Source organism: Corvus brachyrhynchos, unplaced genomic scaffold (assembly GCF_000691975.1).
Source record: "Corvus brachyrhynchos isolate BGI_N302 unplaced genomic scaffold, ASM69197v1 scaffold450, whole genome shotgun sequence".
Lineage (NCBI taxonomy): Eukaryota > Metazoa > Chordata > Aves > Passeriformes > Corvidae > Corvus > Corvus brachyrhynchos.
Genome location: NW_008235749.1, coordinates 322,112 through 340,853, shown reverse-complemented (window position 1 = coordinate 340,853; position 18,742 = coordinate 322,112). Strand labels below are relative to the sequence as shown.

At 46.9% G+C, this 18,742-nt stretch overlaps 2 protein-coding genes across 3 annotated transcripts in view; both read left to right on the top strand.

Moving 5' to 3' along the window:
- NEU2 (neuraminidase 2) overlaps positions 1-2,911 on the top strand; it is a 34,532-nt gene extending 31,621 nt beyond the window's left edge. Inside the window, exons 8-9 of the mRNA XM_008644538.2 lie at positions 6-66; positions 1,795-2,911. Coding sequence (XP_008642760.2) covers positions 6-66; positions 1,795-2,733 — 1,000 coding nt within the window. The 3' untranslated portion in view covers positions 2,734-2,911. The remainder of the gene's footprint in view (positions 1-5; positions 67-1,794) is intronic.
- The window catches only part of INPP5D (inositol polyphosphate-5-phosphatase D), a 62,064-nt gene continuing 43,350 nt past the window's right edge, over positions 29-18,742 (top strand). The window contains exons 1-4 of one of the 2 annotated variants that reach the window (XM_017726268.1): positions 29-66; positions 5,406-5,537; positions 7,064-7,295; positions 12,113-12,176. In XM_017726268.1, the coding sequence (XP_017581757.1) occupies positions 7,162-7,295; positions 12,113-12,176 (198 nt within the window). In that variant the 5' untranslated portion in view covers positions 29-66; positions 5,406-5,537; positions 7,064-7,161. The remainder of the gene's footprint in view (positions 67-5,405; positions 5,538-7,063; positions 7,296-12,112; positions 12,177-18,742) is intronic. The other variant, XM_017726263.1, reaches the window with a different exon arrangement.

Sequence of the window (18,742 nt, the reverse complement as noted above, 5' to 3'; positions counted from 1 at the left end):
GATGAACATGCCAAGCTGATAGCCATGCGCAGAGGCGTGTATGACCCAGCCACGCAGCACGTTCAGGTACCAGTGCAGGGAGGAAGCAGCAGGCACTGCCCCCTGTTCTGCCCACCTGCCCCAAATGAGTTGAATGTATTTGCCCTCTTGCTGTACGGACAGGACAGCTTCTCCTCCCCAGGTACAGGAGACAAATCTGCCTATAAATAATGCATGTCTTGTTATGACTGCTGGGATTCAACCCTATGGGCAGCTTTTGGGGGGACTAAAGTGGAGTAGATATTCTAGGGGTGGCTTTGACCCCTCATTGCGGAGCTGGGGATGCAGATACAGAGATGGGACAAAAGTCCTGTTGTAGCAGGAAAAATGCGGCAGAGAGGCAGAAATGCCTCAAGGAAGAGGAAGAAATGCCACAAGGACGGGGAGGAGTAAATTAGTGATCAGTGACTATTCTTTTTTTTTTTTTTTTTTTTTTTTAATTCATCATCTTAGGACTAATTTCTAGTTTAAAAAACAATTGAGAATAGCTAGTCTCCTCATGCAAAAAAAGTGTCTGGTTTGTTGGTGCCAGTGAATTGGCTGCCTTATTAACCTACCAGTTATTATTAAGTTATGCTGCCGGGTGGCTGGGCGTGGTGGAAACTCTAGTTATAATATATTTTTGCATATGCAAAGTCATTAATGTCTTGGGGGAAAAAAAAAGTAATTATATTTTTCTATTCCAAACCTTCATTGGTTGTCTTAGAATATAGGCTCTTAAGAGCTGGAGTCTGTCTAGCAGAAGTAGCCTCTGAGCCCACCTGCAGTGTCATAGCATTCAAGTAACACCTCGTGTGACTCCCTGTAATTCAGTTAGTGGGGGTCAGTTGGTCATAAACTTAGTAATTTGTGTTCACATGCTAGAGTTTCTTAAAATGGAAATATTAAATATTCAATAAACATTAATATTAGTTGGATAGGAAAAGATAAGATACGAACAAAAAGGCTAATCAGCAAATCAGGGTAGAAAAGCTAATTAATAGAATCTTACTGGAAACTACTGCTTTGTTTACCAAGCCAGTAACACTATGTAGTCATAGTTTTCTAATTGCAGTGTTAATGTTAGAAACATGATTGTGTTATGTGCTATTCATTTGAAGAAAACAGGGCTTGGTGGGTAGTTATACCAGCTCTGTGACCTATTTTCTGAGTCAGACAGCTCAGGGTCCAAATCTCCACACCAGAGCCATGCAATCAGCCCTAGCAAGGTGCCTCAGTGTAGGCTGGGATGCCCATTCACATACTGATCAAAGTGGAAGAACAGGAGCCTGAATGAAAAGGAATTTGTTATCATCCAGGATGTTTGAAAAGGCCTCGGGTTTCTCTGTGACCTCCTAAAAAACATTGACACAGCACAGTGTCTGTTCTAGCACACTGACTACTGGGCGTGTCTGTGTGCCATATATATATTTGTGAGGATTTCTGAAAATTCAGCTGCTGTAGCTTTTTAAAGGGTGTCATCAGCCACCAGCTGCATCGAGATACAGAGCTATCAGTTCCTCAGGGAGTAGTAATTGAAAAGGACATAACCCACCTGCCTGGTGAAATGTACATGCTTTCTGTCATCTAAATAATTTTCACTTGCCTTTGGCAATGCCAGATTATTGTCTTCCCATTTCTTGCTCTATCCATTATTCTGTTTCTGTTCTTCCCATGCTCTTCTGTAGCTTTTATCCGGGCATCCTTGCACTATAACGTGGGTCTCTTTGTAACAGTGTGTTCCATTCTTGTCTCCCTTCCCATGGGCCCTGGCAGTGGAATAGGATGGAGACCCTTGTCAGTGCACAGCTGGAAGGCCACCGATCTATGAACCCCTGCCCGGTATACGATGAGGTCTCGGGGAAACTCATCTTGTTCTTCATAGCTGTCCCAGGAAAGATCTCTGAGCAGCATCAGCTGAGGACAAAGATCAACCTGGTGCGTCTCTGCTATGTCACTAGCATGGACCAAGGACGCACCTGGAGCACTGCCCAGGATGTCACCGACAGAACCATCAGGAATGAGTACAAAAACTGGGCCACGTTTGCGGTGGGGCCGGGTCATGGATTACAATTGCGCAATGAGGCCCGGAGCCTCGTGATTCCTGCTTATGCCTATCGTATCTTGGACCCCAAGCAACACCCCACCCCTCATGCCTTCTGCTTCATCAGCTCTGACCACGGGACAACGTGGGAGATGGGGAACTTTGTGGGGGAGGAGAGCGCGGTGGAGTGCCAGGTAGCAGAGCTGCACACCTGCGGCAGAAAGGTCCTTTACTGCAATGCAAGGAGCAGCAGGGGAGCCAGGATCCAGGCTGTCAGCTACAACCACGGGCTGGACTTCGAGGGAGGCCAGCGGGTTGAAATGCTAATAGAACCTCCCTCTGGGTGCCATGGAAGTGTTACTGCCTTTCCACCTCCCCCGGATGCCAAATGTCAAGATAGTTGGTTACTCTATGCTCATCCTACAGACCCAAGGGGTCGAAAAGATTTAGGAATTTACCTCAACAAAAGCCCTTTAAATCCAGCACACTGGACAAAACCCAGCATACTCTTCAAGGGCCTGTGTGCTTATTCAGATCTGCAGTACATGGGTGTTGGGCCCGACGGCTCACCTTTGTTCTCCTGCCTCTTTGAATATGGGACCCACAGACAATGTGAAGAGATGATTTTTGTCATCTTCACCTTGAAGCAAGCCTTTCCCTCAGAACACTGAGTCTCAAGCCTTTCCATCAGTATCAGTCTGAAAAACATCTTTGCTGATGCTTTTCACTGTCATTTCTCGTCCTTCAGCAAAAGAGTTTTTGTACTCCTGCTGCACACACAGTTTGGTGTTGGCTTGTTGTGTCTGTAGATTGTGAAGTCTATTAAACATACCACAACTTATTGTTTTCTATTGCCTGTTCTCCCTTTTTGCCTTTCCCTTTGGCTGCCTTTTTACACATCACGTGTCCAAAACAAGTGTGAGCTTTGTATAGGGCTTCTCACCTTGAGGTCTCTGATGGACTTCCTCAGGGACATGTGTGCTGACAGTGCAGGGACTGCGAGGGAACAGATGGCAGCAGGGTTATGCGGAGTGGTATTTAGTAAGTTGTGGAGAAAGTTCTAGAGAGGGCACTGGGATTACTACCCTATATCTGCTGTCATCTTCTTCAGGAAACTGCTTTGGCTCTGGTAAGGAGCATTGCTTCTTGCAACCCATGTAGGAATGCGGGCACCTCTAATTTCCAGTGCTTTCTGTCTCCTTATTTCAGCAAGGCTGTGTGATGCATTGCTCTTGGGATATTCCTTGCCCACTTCTTCAGTGCATTTGGGGCTGCCTTGCTGGGTTCCCAGGCACCCCAGGGGCTTCTGTCTAACTTAACCTTCTCCTTACTTCATGTGCTGTGTTTCCTTGCTTACTCGCCCTTTTGCTTACATGCATTGAGAAGCTGCAGTTTCCCATGTGTAAGGAAACCACAGCCTTGTGTGCTCTGCCTGCTCCCTCTCCCTGGGCAGTGACAGTAGGAGTCATTGAGGACACCAGGACCCTTCGATGTTGGGGGACAGAGCAAGTGGCAAAACCGGCATTTTGCCTATATGGGGACTGCAGGATCAGGACAGGTCTGCAGAGGGAGCTCCCAATTTAGAGTCAGGAGGGGAGGTGCTTGCTGGTCTTTCTAACACAAGTGCCAGTGATCCACATAGCAACTCTCTTACCATTGACTACCCCATGTCTTGTTATTACAGAGTATTATTGGCTTATGAGGCACTATGTCAAACAAATAACATTGCCCCATTTCCAACAAAAAAGCACCAATGTGAGAGGAAGGAGACCTGACCAAGACCAGAGTGGCATAAAACACTCAAGCTGGAAGGCTTTCCAACGTAGACAGATTTTCAGAAGATTTCTGAAGGAGACAGCTCTAGTTTTGGTGAGAGAGACTCTATTCTACTACTGTACATTGTGATTTGAAAGGAGCCATTATACAGTGACTAGACAAGGGACAGACCAGAAACTAAGGGCTGCCAGGGGAGACCCATCAGAGCAGATGGAGCTAGGGAAGTGTTACCCATGCCTCCAGACAAAATTCTGCATGTGAACCAGTCTGTGTTTGTTTCCTGTGTGCTGTATCCTGCGTGTGTGCACATGTTCAATGACTGCAAGGAAAATATATTTGTTTGCCCTCTTGGTGAAGAAAAACACCTGATTTCCAGAGGTCTCTCAGAAGATGTTCCTTTTGGTGAACACTGGCAAGTCCCATAAGATCCTTTGCAGTGTCACTGCTCAGGTCTGCGAGTCTCTGCTTGCACAGTGCTCCTGCCCTTGCCTTTTACTACTGACAGCTTTCATGGGTGGTGGGAAAAGAGGCCCTGACTTTCCTCACTATCCAGATTTGTTTCAGGGCACCTGGATGCTGCAGATACCAAGGGAGTGAAGGGCTCTCATGACTTTCACAGACACACCTGTAACTTGTGAAGCCTTTCCCAAGCAGCAGGGCAGTAACATGCTGGGCTGGAGTAGCAGAGTGGCTCCGGTAGCCAGTACTTTGTGGGTATTACTCACATGCTCTTTAGATGTAGGCCAGAGTCTAAATAACCTTTGTGGCCAATAGCCTGTCACTGATGCCTAATGAGGGAATGGTATATTTAGACTTCAGCAAAGCTAACTGCTGCCCTATAGACCTAACCTCCTCATCAGGTACTATGGAATACTTTAGTTTCATGACATGGAAAGGCATACTTAAGTTTTTATCTGGCCACGCCTGGCAGTTCCCATGCTGATGCAGTGCACAGGCTGAATATAGGTGGGGGGGTTGGGTGACCACTGTACATCTTGAATGATGCCACAGACAGTATTTATTTACTGGTCTGGAGAGGCTTGTGGCTGGACACCCATCTGGTGCAATACTACCTGGACATCTATAGAAAAACCAGTTTAGATAAAGTGTCTATTGTAGTGTCTTGGAGATATTATTCCAAGCTAACAAGTCATTAGGGATCACAGAGCTGTTTATATTGGGGGATTTGGATTCACCTTTTGAACAGCTGCAGCTGAAACTGTGCTTTCTTTTAGGACCAAGAAATACTCACAGGAACCAGCCTGCACATTCAATTGCCACAATCATCACTTATATTTGGATCCCTTCCCCTTGTTTTTGTCTCCAAGTCAAGGAGTAGTGTGTGCCTGGACAAGGGATTTGAAGGAAATAGCAGAAACTTGCTAAAAACCTATGTTGGTGGTGGGGGGGATAGGAGATAAGTATGCAGCTAATTAGTCTCAGATGTCTAATGAGAGCTTGTACCTGTTACCTGGTGTTAGTGTGCAGAAGATCAGGAGAAGCTCTCCAAACAGTTTCATTCTAACAAAACTCATTTTGTGAGCAGCTCTGTCCACTCTGCATCCAGATACATGTCTGTTGCACGGAGAGCACTGGGAAGTCAAGCAGTGGTTGACATTCAGAGCTGTTCTGCTTCCTGCTGCAGCTGTGCTCCACAGAAGCTACTGGAGGTACCAGAAATCCCAAGGAGTTGGTGCAGGTGAGGTTAGCAGTGCACTGTGACCTGGCAGGGCTGTCAGAGCAGCTGCACGGTGCCTTTGCCATATGCAGATTCTCATTTTTGTTGGGAGAACAGAGTTTGTAACCACTCTGTAGCTTATAGCTACTGTCCACTGGCAGAGCCACTTCATGGCATTCAGTGTCTGACTCCATTTAGGCACCTGAATCCATAGGAGTTTGCTAAAGGCCTGTGTGGATGTTGGTGGAGCTGAAGGCCAGGTTCAGCTGAGCTAATTTTGGTGTGCAGACAGCGCTTGCTCTGCGTGGACAGGAAGCCCTGCACAGTGCAGTTCTGCTCGTCTAGCAGGGCCCTGTTCTGGCCACACAGCTTCGGGCTGCTGCTGCCCACAGTTTCATCTCAGTGCAGAGGTTAAACTGGACTCTGCAGACCAAGCCTCTGCATAACTGAAAGCAGCAAGAAGGCTTGCAGGGATGGGTACTGGGTTGTGCTGGTTCACTCTCCCTCTCCACACCCACACATTCTAGCCTCCCCCTGTGCAGTGACAGTCTGTTCTCTCCTGCCTTGCTGTCCATGCGGTGTACAGCATAGCACTTCATGCATGGTCCAGGTACTGTGGTTCCAGTGCTTCTCCTGGCTCTGGGAACCATAGGGCTAGCAGGGTTTGTGCCTTTCCTCTGCCTCTGGACTTTGAGTCGCAGCTCAGCTGCTGCTTTCAGGTATAGCTCAAATGTGGATGTGCAGAGAGCAGAGTGGTTGGAGGTACAGGATAGGCAACCAAATTTGCCGTGCAGGCAGTGGCCCTGTAGGAATGTCCTGGCATTGCCGACAACATGTCTTGGAGATGCAACACTAAGCATGCCACACAGCATAGCTGAGGGACAGATGTACAGACAAAGAAAAGGGAAGTGAAAGCTCCGGTTCTTCCCTCTCTGACGCAGATTGCCAGACACGGCTTTGCTCTATCCCACCTTTGGGGATTTAGAGTAGGAAAGATCTTTGAGTCCATCTCACAGTAGATGAGAGGGAGCTTTGGTCACAAATCCCCAGCGCGAATCAGCCTTTCAGTCTGCTTCTGTGCATGGAGAAGTAGTAATTTTACTTTTTTGAGTTCTTTGGAGTCCCCTCCTCACACCTAGCTAGATATGAGGACTAGTCAAGGCAGGAATGGGGCAGTCGGTGCTGTGTATCCTAATGCATGGTGTGTTACTGATCAGAGGTTTATTTACTCCCCACGGAGACCTGTAGTGGGTAAGGCAGACAGGAAAAAGATGAAAACTCAAAGGATCTGGCAGGAGATCGTAAATAGGACGGCAGGCCACCAAAGCCTGGGGGACTGAATCTGTGAGGGAGCAGAAGAGATCACCAGCTGGGACACAAAGCGGGAGGGAAAGGCAGGGAACATGGGCTTGCTAGTCACTTCAGCTGCAGCATGAAGAGGGAGAATGGGGGCTGCAGGGATATGTCACACTCACTCTCTGAGCTGTTTGAGTTGAGGAAGTTGTCCGTGGCTGAGTTTCCTTTCCCTCTCTGTGCTATTGAAACAGGAAGCTGGTGAGCTGAAGCTGGCTGATCGTTATACACAGACACACAGGCGGCTCTGGCAGCTCCTGTGCTGGCATTCAGGTTTCCTCCAGCTCCAGCAATGGATCAGTGCTGGTACCACGGCAACATCACTCGTTCCAGAGCTGAAGACCTGCTCTCCAAAGTAGGCAAGGATGGCAGCTTCCTTGTGAGGGCCAGTGAGTCAATTGCCTCGGCATATGCGCTCTGCGTGCTGTAAGTACAGCGTTCACCGCGCCCTCAGCCCACACTACTGTCCCTGCTGGGCAGGGGTCACCCTTGCCCCCTCCCCAGCACAGAGGCAAACAGGCGCTGGACTCACCGGGAATGTGCAGCCCTCATCAGAGCATGGCTGGTTTCACCTGACTGGGCCATGGGGTGGGGAAGGGTTAGGGGCCAGGCTGAATAAACCCATAGCTATGTACTGCTTTACTGCTCACGCTGCTCTTGCCCCTGATTCAAAAGGAGAGATGGTCAAAGGCACTGCTGCTGTGCTCTGAAAGAAAATAACTTGAACTTCTGGAGTGTCTTAACAACTTGGGTCAAGTATTTCTCTTTAGTGACCCCAGTCCCAAGCCTGGTACCTCCCAGGCACTTTTCTTGCTCTGGGTCAGTGTATGTTTGAGCTCTCTGCTTGTACCGTGTTGCATTCAGCAAAAGGCTTTAAACAGTTCCTGGAGCTGTGCACAGTATACCCAGCACAGCAGTGATTCCACCTGCATCATTAATGTGGCTCATGGGGTAAACGTTTCATGTGGGAAGTAGGGAGAGAAGTGCTGGCAGCCCTGATCCCCCCATTCTGGGTTAGGTCAGGGAGCAGAGAGCAAGGCCTCCTGCCCTGGGTTTGAGAGGGGCAGGTATTATTCCTGGAGGCAGGAGAGCAGGGGTGAGAGGAGACTGAAGTCACTAGGTAAAATCTGAGACATTTGACCTTGCATTACAGAGAGATCAGACAGTTGCTCCTTGCTTAGGAGAGATCAAGAGAGCCTTTGTGGGACCCTGTCAGATCCTCTTTGCTGCCATTGTGCAGCAGATCAATGAAACCCATTTCATCTTTACCCCACATTACATTACAAGCAGGTTTCTCATTTTCTCAAAGTATATTTCTTGTAGTGGTGAAGCTGGTGCTGCTGTTTATAACTCTGTGCTAACTGCTTTTCTCTGAGGTCAGATTCTGGTGACAGCACTGTAACTGCCCCGGGGGCGTAGATGTTGGCCTGCCAGAGAGTGGTGGCTGGAGTGGGTGTGTTCACAAGGCGCAGAGAGCCTCGGTGCCTGCCTGTTAAGGCACTTGTAACAATACAGGGACGAGTTTTGTCTCTCTGGAGGGAGCAGAGAAAGAAGGACAGAGGCATATGAATAGCCAATACTAGCAGGAGGGAGGAGAGACAATCCTGTAACATGGGCTGAGGGCCGGAGTGGTCAGTCAGGGAACAATTTACTAGAACAGACTGTTGCTTCCATTGAGTGATTTTAGTATTACCCCATTGGTTTGACTTGTAACCAGTATGTACACAAAATATTTTCACTGAGTGATGGTGGGGATTATAGAAAGGGAAGGTGCTGCAAAAATGCCTACTAACATGCATTTGCATAAATTTTTCCATTGTAAATATTTATGCAGCCAGCTTTGAAAGCCTTTTGTGACTTGGGAGACATGGGATGAGGAAATAGAAACAATATAATGACCATGAGTTTCTGAACCGGGAGCCAAAGGTTATGTTCTTAAATCCATTCTGAGGCAGCTAATATGAATGGCTTGATTAAAGAATTGGGGAGCACCCAGCCTTTCCAGCCAAGAACAGCTGGGTCAGAGGTGCAAAGGGCTGGCATTAATTACAGTCTGGGAAATGTCTCACAGACTGCTGTCAAACAATCCAACAAGCTTTCAGCTTATGCTGGTTTGCAGTTAGTTTGTGGAGAAGTGGTGAATAAGTCTTTCCCTCTGAATGTCATCTCCACAAAATGGGCACCTTTGCTGAAGCTAAAAACTTCCTCAGAGATGTATCAGTTTCAGCTGTGCTATTGACTGGAAGGTGTTTGAAGTTTGGGCTCTTCAGTTACTTCTGTTTAAAAAATAGGAGATGATGAATGGGAGAGTGGGGAATTGAAAGGCTGACTGCAAATTGTTTCCACAAAAGAGAATTATGTTGAAAAAGAGAAAGTGTCAACTATGTATAGATATGGAAAACAAAAAAACCATGAAATTTGCTCTGAAAAAGAACTGTCATATTCTACAAAGCTCTAATATTTATTGGGCAGATCAATCAAGATCCAGAAGAAGTATTTATTATTCTAATATCATAGAATGAAATAATGACTTCATTGAAAAGCTGCTTTAGAAAAACAGGGTTTGTATAAATATAGACAAGTAGGGGAGGTGTATTTGCAGGGCCTTTTAAGAGTACCTTGACTCCTTTTCTGAAACTTAGAGCAGCAGCATTTAGACGGTGAAAGGCTGGGGAATGCTCCTCCCCCTGCACTGCTGTCCCCTGCTCTGGTCACAGTACCCCATAAAAGGCAAGAAGCAAAACCCTTTTCCTCCTCCTTTCTCTGTGCCTAAATCATTTGATCTGTGAGTTTATTGACAAGAAATGGGCTCTTTTACGCACCTGGAGGGGAATGCCCGAATCCTGAAATCCAAAAGAGCCTGCTTAGTGTTCTCTGCACCTGAACTGGTACCATTCCTCCAGGGGATCTTCTGTTGGCAGTTCATCCATGAATGGCTGCAGGACTAACATCACTTCTAGAGGTGACACTCAAGGACCAGCTGCAGCTTTGGGACCCCTCTAAGAGGACCCTGCCTGTGAGATGCCCTTTCCAACACCATGCCTCTCTCATGGTGCACTTGGCACCAGGCCTAGCACAGCAGCCCTGTTCAGTGCTCCAGACACTCCCAATATGCACATCATCACCTGTGCATAAAAACATACAGCAGGAGAGGAAAGAGAAAATGCCAACCTTGTCACACTGTTTCCTCCTCTGGCTGGTTGAGGACAGGGAGATGACAAGTACTTGGAGACTTGTTTAAACTGAGGCTGATGTTTTATGTACCCTCCACATGGACAGCCTGAACAATGGTTGAGCAATTCTGAACTCAACCCAGCTTTTAAGGGGGACCTGGAATGCGGCGATAACTGGGACTGCATAACTAGACAGTCAGGATGCCGAGAAGAGAAAACCTAAGGGTGAAAAATGGAGTAAGAATCGCAGTCTTCTCCATCCACACACACTAAATTAGGGGACTGGCAAGGAGGATTCCTGGTTTTGATCCTAGGAAGTGCTCCTCCCTTCTCCTGTCTCACCCAGCTGCCCTTCTTTCATTGTTCTTATACTGATCTTACTTGTCCTCAGCTTAAACCTCTTCACAAGCATTACGACAGCAGCCTTGTAAGGTCTTTGTGATGGAGCACTTTCTGTGAAGGCCACATGAGGGTCCTCTTGTGAGCAAGAGCAATTGAGCTGCTTCATTTATCAGTTTCATAATCTCCACATACACAAACTGTCTCTCATCAGCTGCATGAGCAAATCTGCTTAGCCCTGTTTGCATATCAGCAGGAGGAAATGGTGTAAGAGAGCTGCATTGACACATAAAAACAAACCCCATACCCTTCCTTGGGGCATATCCTCACCTGGCACCGATTGCCTGGGATTGGTGAAATTAGCAGTGCTGTAGCTGCCCTACAGTTGGGGATCATGTCTGTGACTTCCAGCTCTGTACCAGATGTGTGAGTGAATAGATGCCTGTGAAACGAGCTCTGGAAACAGCTGGAATTCTTTTGTGTCCTTTGCATTAATGCTAATGCCTTTGCATTAATGTTCATGTGGATAAATCCTCCAGACACCCTGGAAAGACTCAGCTATGATCTACGAGGAATTTATTTTCATTTCCAATGTCTCTTTGTGACTCCTCGTGTAACGCTGCCTGAAATCCTGGCAGTCTCCTCTCTCCTGCATGGAGTGATTCTGAAAGGCATATGATGAATAGACTCACATCAGAACTCTAAGAGAGATTAGGATGTTTATTGATTTGCCTGATCTCCCCAGCTGGGAGGCTGACCTCAGCCCACATTTTGTGACAATTCCACAGGTAGTGCAGTGTTTCTGTTACAATAAAGGAAGTGTGGATTCTGTTCTTCCTTTTGAGAAGGAAGGGGTTGAACCAGCACCTTTTGCTGGCTCAAAGCGATATTGTATCTTTTAAGTGCTTTGCAGATGACTTAAAAGATTTGATCAATCTGTTGTTGTGAGAAAGGTAAAAATACATTTTATAGTCAATACTTCTTGGGTGAGCTGCACAAAGCTCAGCAGCTGCTGAGGAAGGTCAAGCTTACAGCACTGTTCAGGCTTCCCTTGGGCTCCCGTGCATTGATGTGACCCTCCACTGGGCACAAGACTCCTCCATCCCCCCTTAAATAAGAATCTAATTGAATTTAGCTGGGACAAAATACTTGTTGTGGGTGCTCTACAGATGCACATGTACAGTGTGCATCCCCACCAGGATGGTGAGATGGGTTTTCGTTTTAGGATTTGTAGATAAAAATGTGCCTGGCAATCAGCTGTTGTACTGTGATTTAGCTGAAATATATGATTTGCTTTTTCCAATACAAGTCAATGCACTGGCCCTTCAGTTTACTCATTTATTGCTGATTTTGGCCCTTTGCCTTTCGGATTTCTGCTTTTTCATTCCTTCCTGAGACGCCCGCTCTACTGACAGCTAGAGCTACTTGGTGTTTTCTCTCTTTCCGGCCAGAAGAAGAGTGGAATAACTCCCTCTGAGCTAATGCTGATATCACTTTCTATAGTGACATCTGCAAGCAGATGTTCCTGTTTCAGTGACCAGGAACACTTCAGGTTTGTGTTAGTCCACAGACTCCAGGGAAAGAAAGAAAGAAAGAAATGTTTAAAACCCTTGTGCATGAAGCAATCTATGTGTCTCAGGATTTTCCAACGTCTTTTCTCATGGGGAGGGATGCCATAGTGAGATTCCTTTCTGGACATGGTCTAACCACATCACCTGTGGTCTGTTCCAGGTACCGGAATTGCGTTTATACCTACCGAATTCTGCCCGATAAAGAAAATAAGCTGATTGTCCAGGTAAGCCATCTCTGTACTATTTGGTCCCACAAAAATGTACTTGAGAACTGCTGGTTTTCAAAGTAATTCTAACACCAACAGAAAAAGGATATAAGGAATTAAACTAATGTCAGGCCAGCACAGTGCTGGTCTCCAGGCCACTGCTGTGGAGATTTCAGTGTCCGGTCTGGTCCATAGCTGTGGCCATTGGCACACTCCTTAACACACATGCCTTCAATTCAGTGGCACAGCCAGGTTTTATGTAAGTGAGAAGCTCAGCACATGGAATTACTTTTCCTTTGAAGCCAGCTTCTTGTCAATACATCATGGATCTCTTAAATCCAAAACTGCAGCACAGTTGCCTACACCCAGAGAATGTAAATTGAGTTCTCATCTCAGGACCCAGAAAGTACCAAGACTGAGGGCAGGAGTTTCAGATGTTCTGTTTATTCCTATTTTGATTTAGGAGCCTAAATGAGCCACTTCCCCTTCCTGTGCCACCCTCTCAGCCCACTTTTTTCTAAAATATAAATCATGAAACTTGGGGTGGGGAGGCAGGCATGGTCTCCTACAGCCCCAAGAACTGGGCATGTGTTTACTGGGCAACAGTGGGGGCTGCAGCCAACTCATGCTCTTGGCACAGTCAGTGCTGCATGGGCATTCCCTGCTAAATGGAATGGAAATGCCCATGCCACCCAGTCTGCCTTGCTATTCAGAGTGGGTCTACAATCATTCCTTCCCATTTCAGATGACAACTAGCTTCCCACACTAGAAATCAGATTTCTACCAACTTCATGAGCAGCTTACACGTCTCCCATGCACCATGTTATTTGTGTATTTCCTCATGTGCTTTGGAGTTATCAGTGTTTCTTTGAGATCTGCACTAAGAGGCAGCATATCTGAAACAAGAGTCCCGAGTTAGTGAGAACAGCTAAGTGCTGGCAGCTTGCTTTCAGCTGTGGGTGTTGGTAAGAATGGTGGATTGTGTGTCCTGGGTGCACACATCCAGCTTGGCTCCTTCAAGATCCTCTTTTGGGTAGCTCGGGCTGTTTTCAAGAGCTCCACTCAGGTGCAGCTCTGCACAGACACAGCTGTATTGCCACCAAGGCTAATTCCAAGCTCTCGGTGCTGTACTCCAGAGGACTGTGTGCCCAGAGCCAGCCACCATGGCCCTGTCGTCCTTGACAGCTGGATTGCCCAGAGCCATTGAGAGTCCTCTGCCTCACTTGCACTTCTGTTTCTGAGGAGGAACTGCCAGCAGGAGTCTATGATGGACTTGATCTGGGTCTGTAGTGTTACTATGGCACGTCACCAGAGTTCATCCCTCTTCCTGGAGCACTGAGTGACACTGTGCAGAGGAACCTGTGCAGGCTCAGCCGGGTGCAAGCCTGGGACCAATAACTTGCTGTTCCACCTGGCTCCACACACTGTGCTGCAGGCTCTTTGTAGCAATACTTGATATCCCCCCATCTTCTGATATATCCCGACCATTCTGTCCTAAAGAGTGTGTTTTGGTGCATTATGCTGGTGTGATGATGAGGTGGTGGTAAGAGCCCAGAAGGTGATACGGTGTTTATCATTTTTGTCAGTACCCAGATCAGCTGCAGAGATCAGGGTCTCACTGTGCCAGAGAGCTCACAGATGAAGCCCCACAGGCAGGGACAGTGCTGGGGGATACCTGAAGCCCAGGCAATGGGCACAACTATGTATGTCCCACACCAGCTCTGTGGCAGGGCTGGCATGGGACCCCGGCACTGCTAATGGTGTCCTTGCTCTCTGCACTGGCAGCAGTATGATGAATGGAACTTGTGGAACCCTAATTCTGAATAACTTTGGGGTATTAGTTTGACAGCTGCTTTGTCTTTTGCAAAACAAGCGCAGAAATGATCCTATGTTGGGTTTTCCCCTGTGAGAGAGGAAGAAAGGCAGGCCAGAGGGTATCTGCAAAGGCAGCCAAACAGCCCCACACTTTGTCCCTCCGTGCCCTGCCCTGTCCCCTCCTCATCTCTCAGCTGCCCCGCTGGCAGATGGTGTGAGCAGCCTGTTCTAGCAGGACACAGATGCTATGAGTGACAGGAGAGTTTGAAACCCGAGCAGAGAGCAATGTGCCTGTGTGCACCAACTCTCCAGAGAGTGCTGGGCCACAGGCTGCTTCCAGCACCTGCCAGTGAAGGTCTGTGCAGAGTTCTGTGTGTGACAGCCCAGGAAGATGCAAGTTGCACTTCCCAGTTTGTACTGGATCCGTGATTGTTTCTGCTGTGACAAAGGGCCTGTTTTCATGTACAACTCTTGTCTGCAGATCAGAGCACTGCAGCCATAAGAAATCTGTGTTTCTCTCTGGTGTAAAAATGGGCAGCTCTCATGCTGGATCAAGGTTTATGAACAAGCAATTTTTAAGGTTTGCTTGGGCCCCATGTTGTGATTGCGAGGGATTTCTCTTGTTCCTGTGTCATGGAATGCAGAGGGGCTGTGGCGGAATACCTTTGTGAGCTGGGTTGCCAGGAGCTGTAGGTTGAATATCAGGAGGAGGCTAAATAAAGTGTGTTGTTAACTCATGTTTTGAAGACACAACACCTCCTGCTTTGTGCTGCCTTATTCCAGTTCTGTGGGAGAGGCAGAAGAAGGGGGCTGGCTTCTTCTGGCAAGAGAAAGATGCAGTGAGAGTTGTAATTCAGGCTCAGAGGAAAAACAGTCCTGTGTGCTTGGCTGCTGCTCTTGGTACAGTGTTCCAGCTGGGCCAGACTTTTTTTTGGTTGCTTGTCTATTGATTTTTGGATAAAACAAAAACTACTTCATGTGTATTAAAAAATCTGATTTTTGAAAAGATTTCTTCTTTGCAAGGATGTAAAAGCTGTTGAATAGGATGGAATACTGACATTTTTTTAAAATCCCATTAAAAAAGGAAAGGGTCTACTAATCCTATGGAACTAGATCAGGTGATAAATTAATACAGCAGTCAGTAGATGCTTCTCATTTCTGGGTTTATAAAAATGATATAGGAAAGATTCAATACCCAATCCTGAGATTAGCTTGTATTAGTTACAATATGAGCCCTGATTGTCAATGTGACTTTTTTTTTTACCTGCACAGTGCTTCTTCCTGAAAAAAGGGCTGTCTTCCTGCCCAGATCTGGGCTGTTGTCTGTCAAGAATTTTTCTTGATGACAGCAGGTTCAGAAGATCTGTCATATCACAGCTACATACACAGCACATGTGATATGACAGCTCTCCCTCTGCCACTCTATGGAGTTTTTTCACCCTTAAAGCTGCAAGTTGCATCACTTTTTTGTTAAGTCTTGGAGAGTACATTTCATTTTTCTCTTTTTAATTAGAGCCTGGTCCCACCCTAGTGGAATGATAGTGTCATTATTTTTGCATGGTTAAATTAACTGTTCAAGAACAGGTGGCAGAAAGGGAGGTACACATTTTTGCATGCAAAGGTGCACTTTTGCATTCAGTCTGAAGAAAAAAATATTTGCATGTGTCCTTCCAGCGTTTTGTGGCATGGCATGCCATTGGGATTCTACATCTGCAGCAGCTCTGCAGCAGTTAGCATGGTTGGGAATCTCTCTTGCCTGCCATATCTGGAATTCATCTGGTGTCCTCCCATACTGAGCTGTAGAGGTCACTGTCACAGGCTGTTTTCTTTAAACACAAATAGAATTTTTGCCTTTCTTTTCTGGTGAATTTTCTCCTTTCATTACTTGAGACTTCAGAATATATGTGAAGAAAGCATGGCTTGGATTAATCAAACTTGCATCCTGCTGATGAAAACATATTTAAGGAAGGAGGGTAGGGGTAATGAAAACCCCTTGAAACACAGGATCTGTAACAGCAAGTGGAGATCTTTAGGCTGAGAACAATTAGTCATCAAGATATCTCTGCCAGTCTGCAGACTCTTGCTGTAGTAAGAGAGAACAGGAAGAGAGAAAAAAACACAGTTACACAGAGATCCAGGAGCAGGGGCAGGAGGCTGGAAAAAACTGCCCCTGAGTGAGCTCAGCTGCTGCCTACCTGTGGGCAAGTCACAGCTGGGGTGCTTCACTTCCTTCTCTGTGAGAACAAATATGATTTTCCCTTGCTCCAGCGGGGAGACATAATTAATGTGTAGTTACTGAGTGCTTGGGGATTAGCTGAATGTAATCATGTTTGTGCAAAGAGGGGTGAAGCAGCAAAGGAGTCCTTGGACATCACAGGATCAAACTAAGCACCGGAGACAAACTAAAGACACTAAAATTGTCTTTTTAAACTAGGCTTCTATGGTCAGTTCTTGCCATCCAGATTCACAGAAGATACAACTTTCCTGTGCTGTCACTGAAAGCATCTCATTTATTCAACTGGCTGGTTGAATGGTCAGTATGACCCTCATTACTGGCCTCTCTGCATTCCTTATGACCTTAACATCCCCTCAACAAATGGGGAACTTGGCCCAGTCAAGGATTGGGTTACCAAAAATAATTTTAAACATCTGTCCCTGGCTGACCTTAGCAGGATCAGAGGATCTGTGTGATACATCAGTATTCATCCCCCCTCATTTTGGACATGCACTCAAAGCTGTCACGTAGTCAAAGCTGAGTTGTATCTGCAGTCAGCAGGAAAGAAATCAGTTTCTCATCTGGGTGGGCTCATCTGTCCTTGGCAGGTCCTGTCTCTGTTGCCTAAAGATAACCCCCTTAAACTGCCAAATTTGGCAGGCTGCAGTCGGGTGAGGATATTCCCAGTACAACTGACTCTTATTCCATGTGACAAGGCTCTGAGGTCAAGGGCTGCTGTTGAAAACCTGTGATACTGCCCTTGCCTAATGCTTTACCCTCTATTGCTTTTATATACTTCACCTTCAAAGGGTCACTGCCAAGAGTATAACCTGCCTCATGAGTGAGGATGCTTGAAAGAGGTGCTGAGAAGGAACAAGACACTGGCCTTGGTGGGTCAGTGAATATGGATTGGAACAGGGTAGTGTGGACTTTGATGTCTCTTGATTTCTGGTGCATCTCAAACAGGAATTCACATCTCATGTTAGCTGCTGATGCAGTGAAATCAATAATTTCTCAGGGGCAGCTAGATTGTATCTTACGTTCTGCTTGTAGTCTGCCAGATAACACTTCATAGGTAATTTGTAGGATCAAGCACTGGCCTCGTGCCACTGTGTGTGAAGGCTGGGGGAGATATCCTGATGGACAGATGGCAACACTGCACAAACAGGGCTGGCACCAAAGATGTCCTTTGTAAAAGCCACTGAGAGAGTGAACCTAGTAGTTACAGGAGCAGCTTTGGCTTGTGGATAAAGGTAGAGTCTCCTTAAGAAACTGGGACACCTGCAAAGCAGCCTTTTGGTAGCTGGTGCAACCTCACCTTGAGCCCTGTGGGCAGTTTCAGGTACCACAATATAAAAAAGACATGAAACTATTGGAGAGTGCCCAGAGGAGGCCATGAAGATGGTGAAGGGTCTGGAGGGGCCATATGAGGTGTGGCTGAGGGCACTTGGTTTGTTCGGCTGGAGCAGAAGAGACTGCGGGGAGCCTCATTGCCATTATGACTTCCTTGTGAGGGGAAGAGCAGGGGCAGGTACTGACCTCTTCACTCTGGTGACCAGTGGCAGGGCCCGAGGGAATGGCTGGAGCTGTGTTAGGGGAGGGTTAGGTTGGATATCAGGCAGGAGGTGGTGGGGCACTGAACAGGCTCCCCAGGGAATGGTCATGGCTCCAAGGCTGCCAGAGCTCCAGGAGTGCTTGGACAATGCTCCCAGGCACAGGGTGGGGTGTCTGTGCAGGGCCAGGAGTTGGACTTGATGATCCTGTGAGTCCCTTCCAGCTCGGCATATTCCATGGTTCTCTGGTTCTATAATCGTGTGCTGTCGCCTGTGCTGTGTGGCAGAGTCTGGCCTCAGCCTGAGGAAGACGCAGCCTCACGGTGCTTTCCTGTGGGCGTGACCCGGTTGCTTGACCAGGTTTGGTTTTTTTCTTGTGTTACCCTCAAGTCTGCTCTTCCATTCATGCTGCCAGCTGAGCTCTTATTTCAGGTCAGGTCCTGTCTTGAAATGTTGTGGGCTGCTAAGGATAGAGGCTCCAGCCACCCACAGTGCCTTAAATGCTACTTATATCTTTTGTCTGCCCCAGAGGAGAGGGCAGAAATAGAGCTTGCCTGGAGCAGAAGTAGGAACCACTTTATATTTTTGAGCAAAATGGAAATTTTTTTTTTTTAAAAAATCGCTTTCATGTGAAATGTTTCATTTTGATTTTCAACTTTTCAGAAGTGATCAGTGTTACCAGGATGTTGAAGAAAAGCGTTGTTTTGGATGGAAAAACTGGATCACCCTTTTGAAAAAGTCCAGATAAGCAATTTTGAACTTGTCACCTGTCTTCATTTGAAAAACAGGTGTCTGCCAAAGAAGGCAGGAACCTCCCTTGGAATGGAAAATTTGACCCCCTTCCCCCCAAATTATTATAACTTTGGAATTAAGGGGCTTTCAGGCAATGATATGGGAAAAGGAATAACAGCTCTTTATGAATATACATACACATATATATATAAACACCAAGCCAGCCCAACACCACGGGCAGCCCCAGCGCGCAGCAGCGGAGCCCAGCG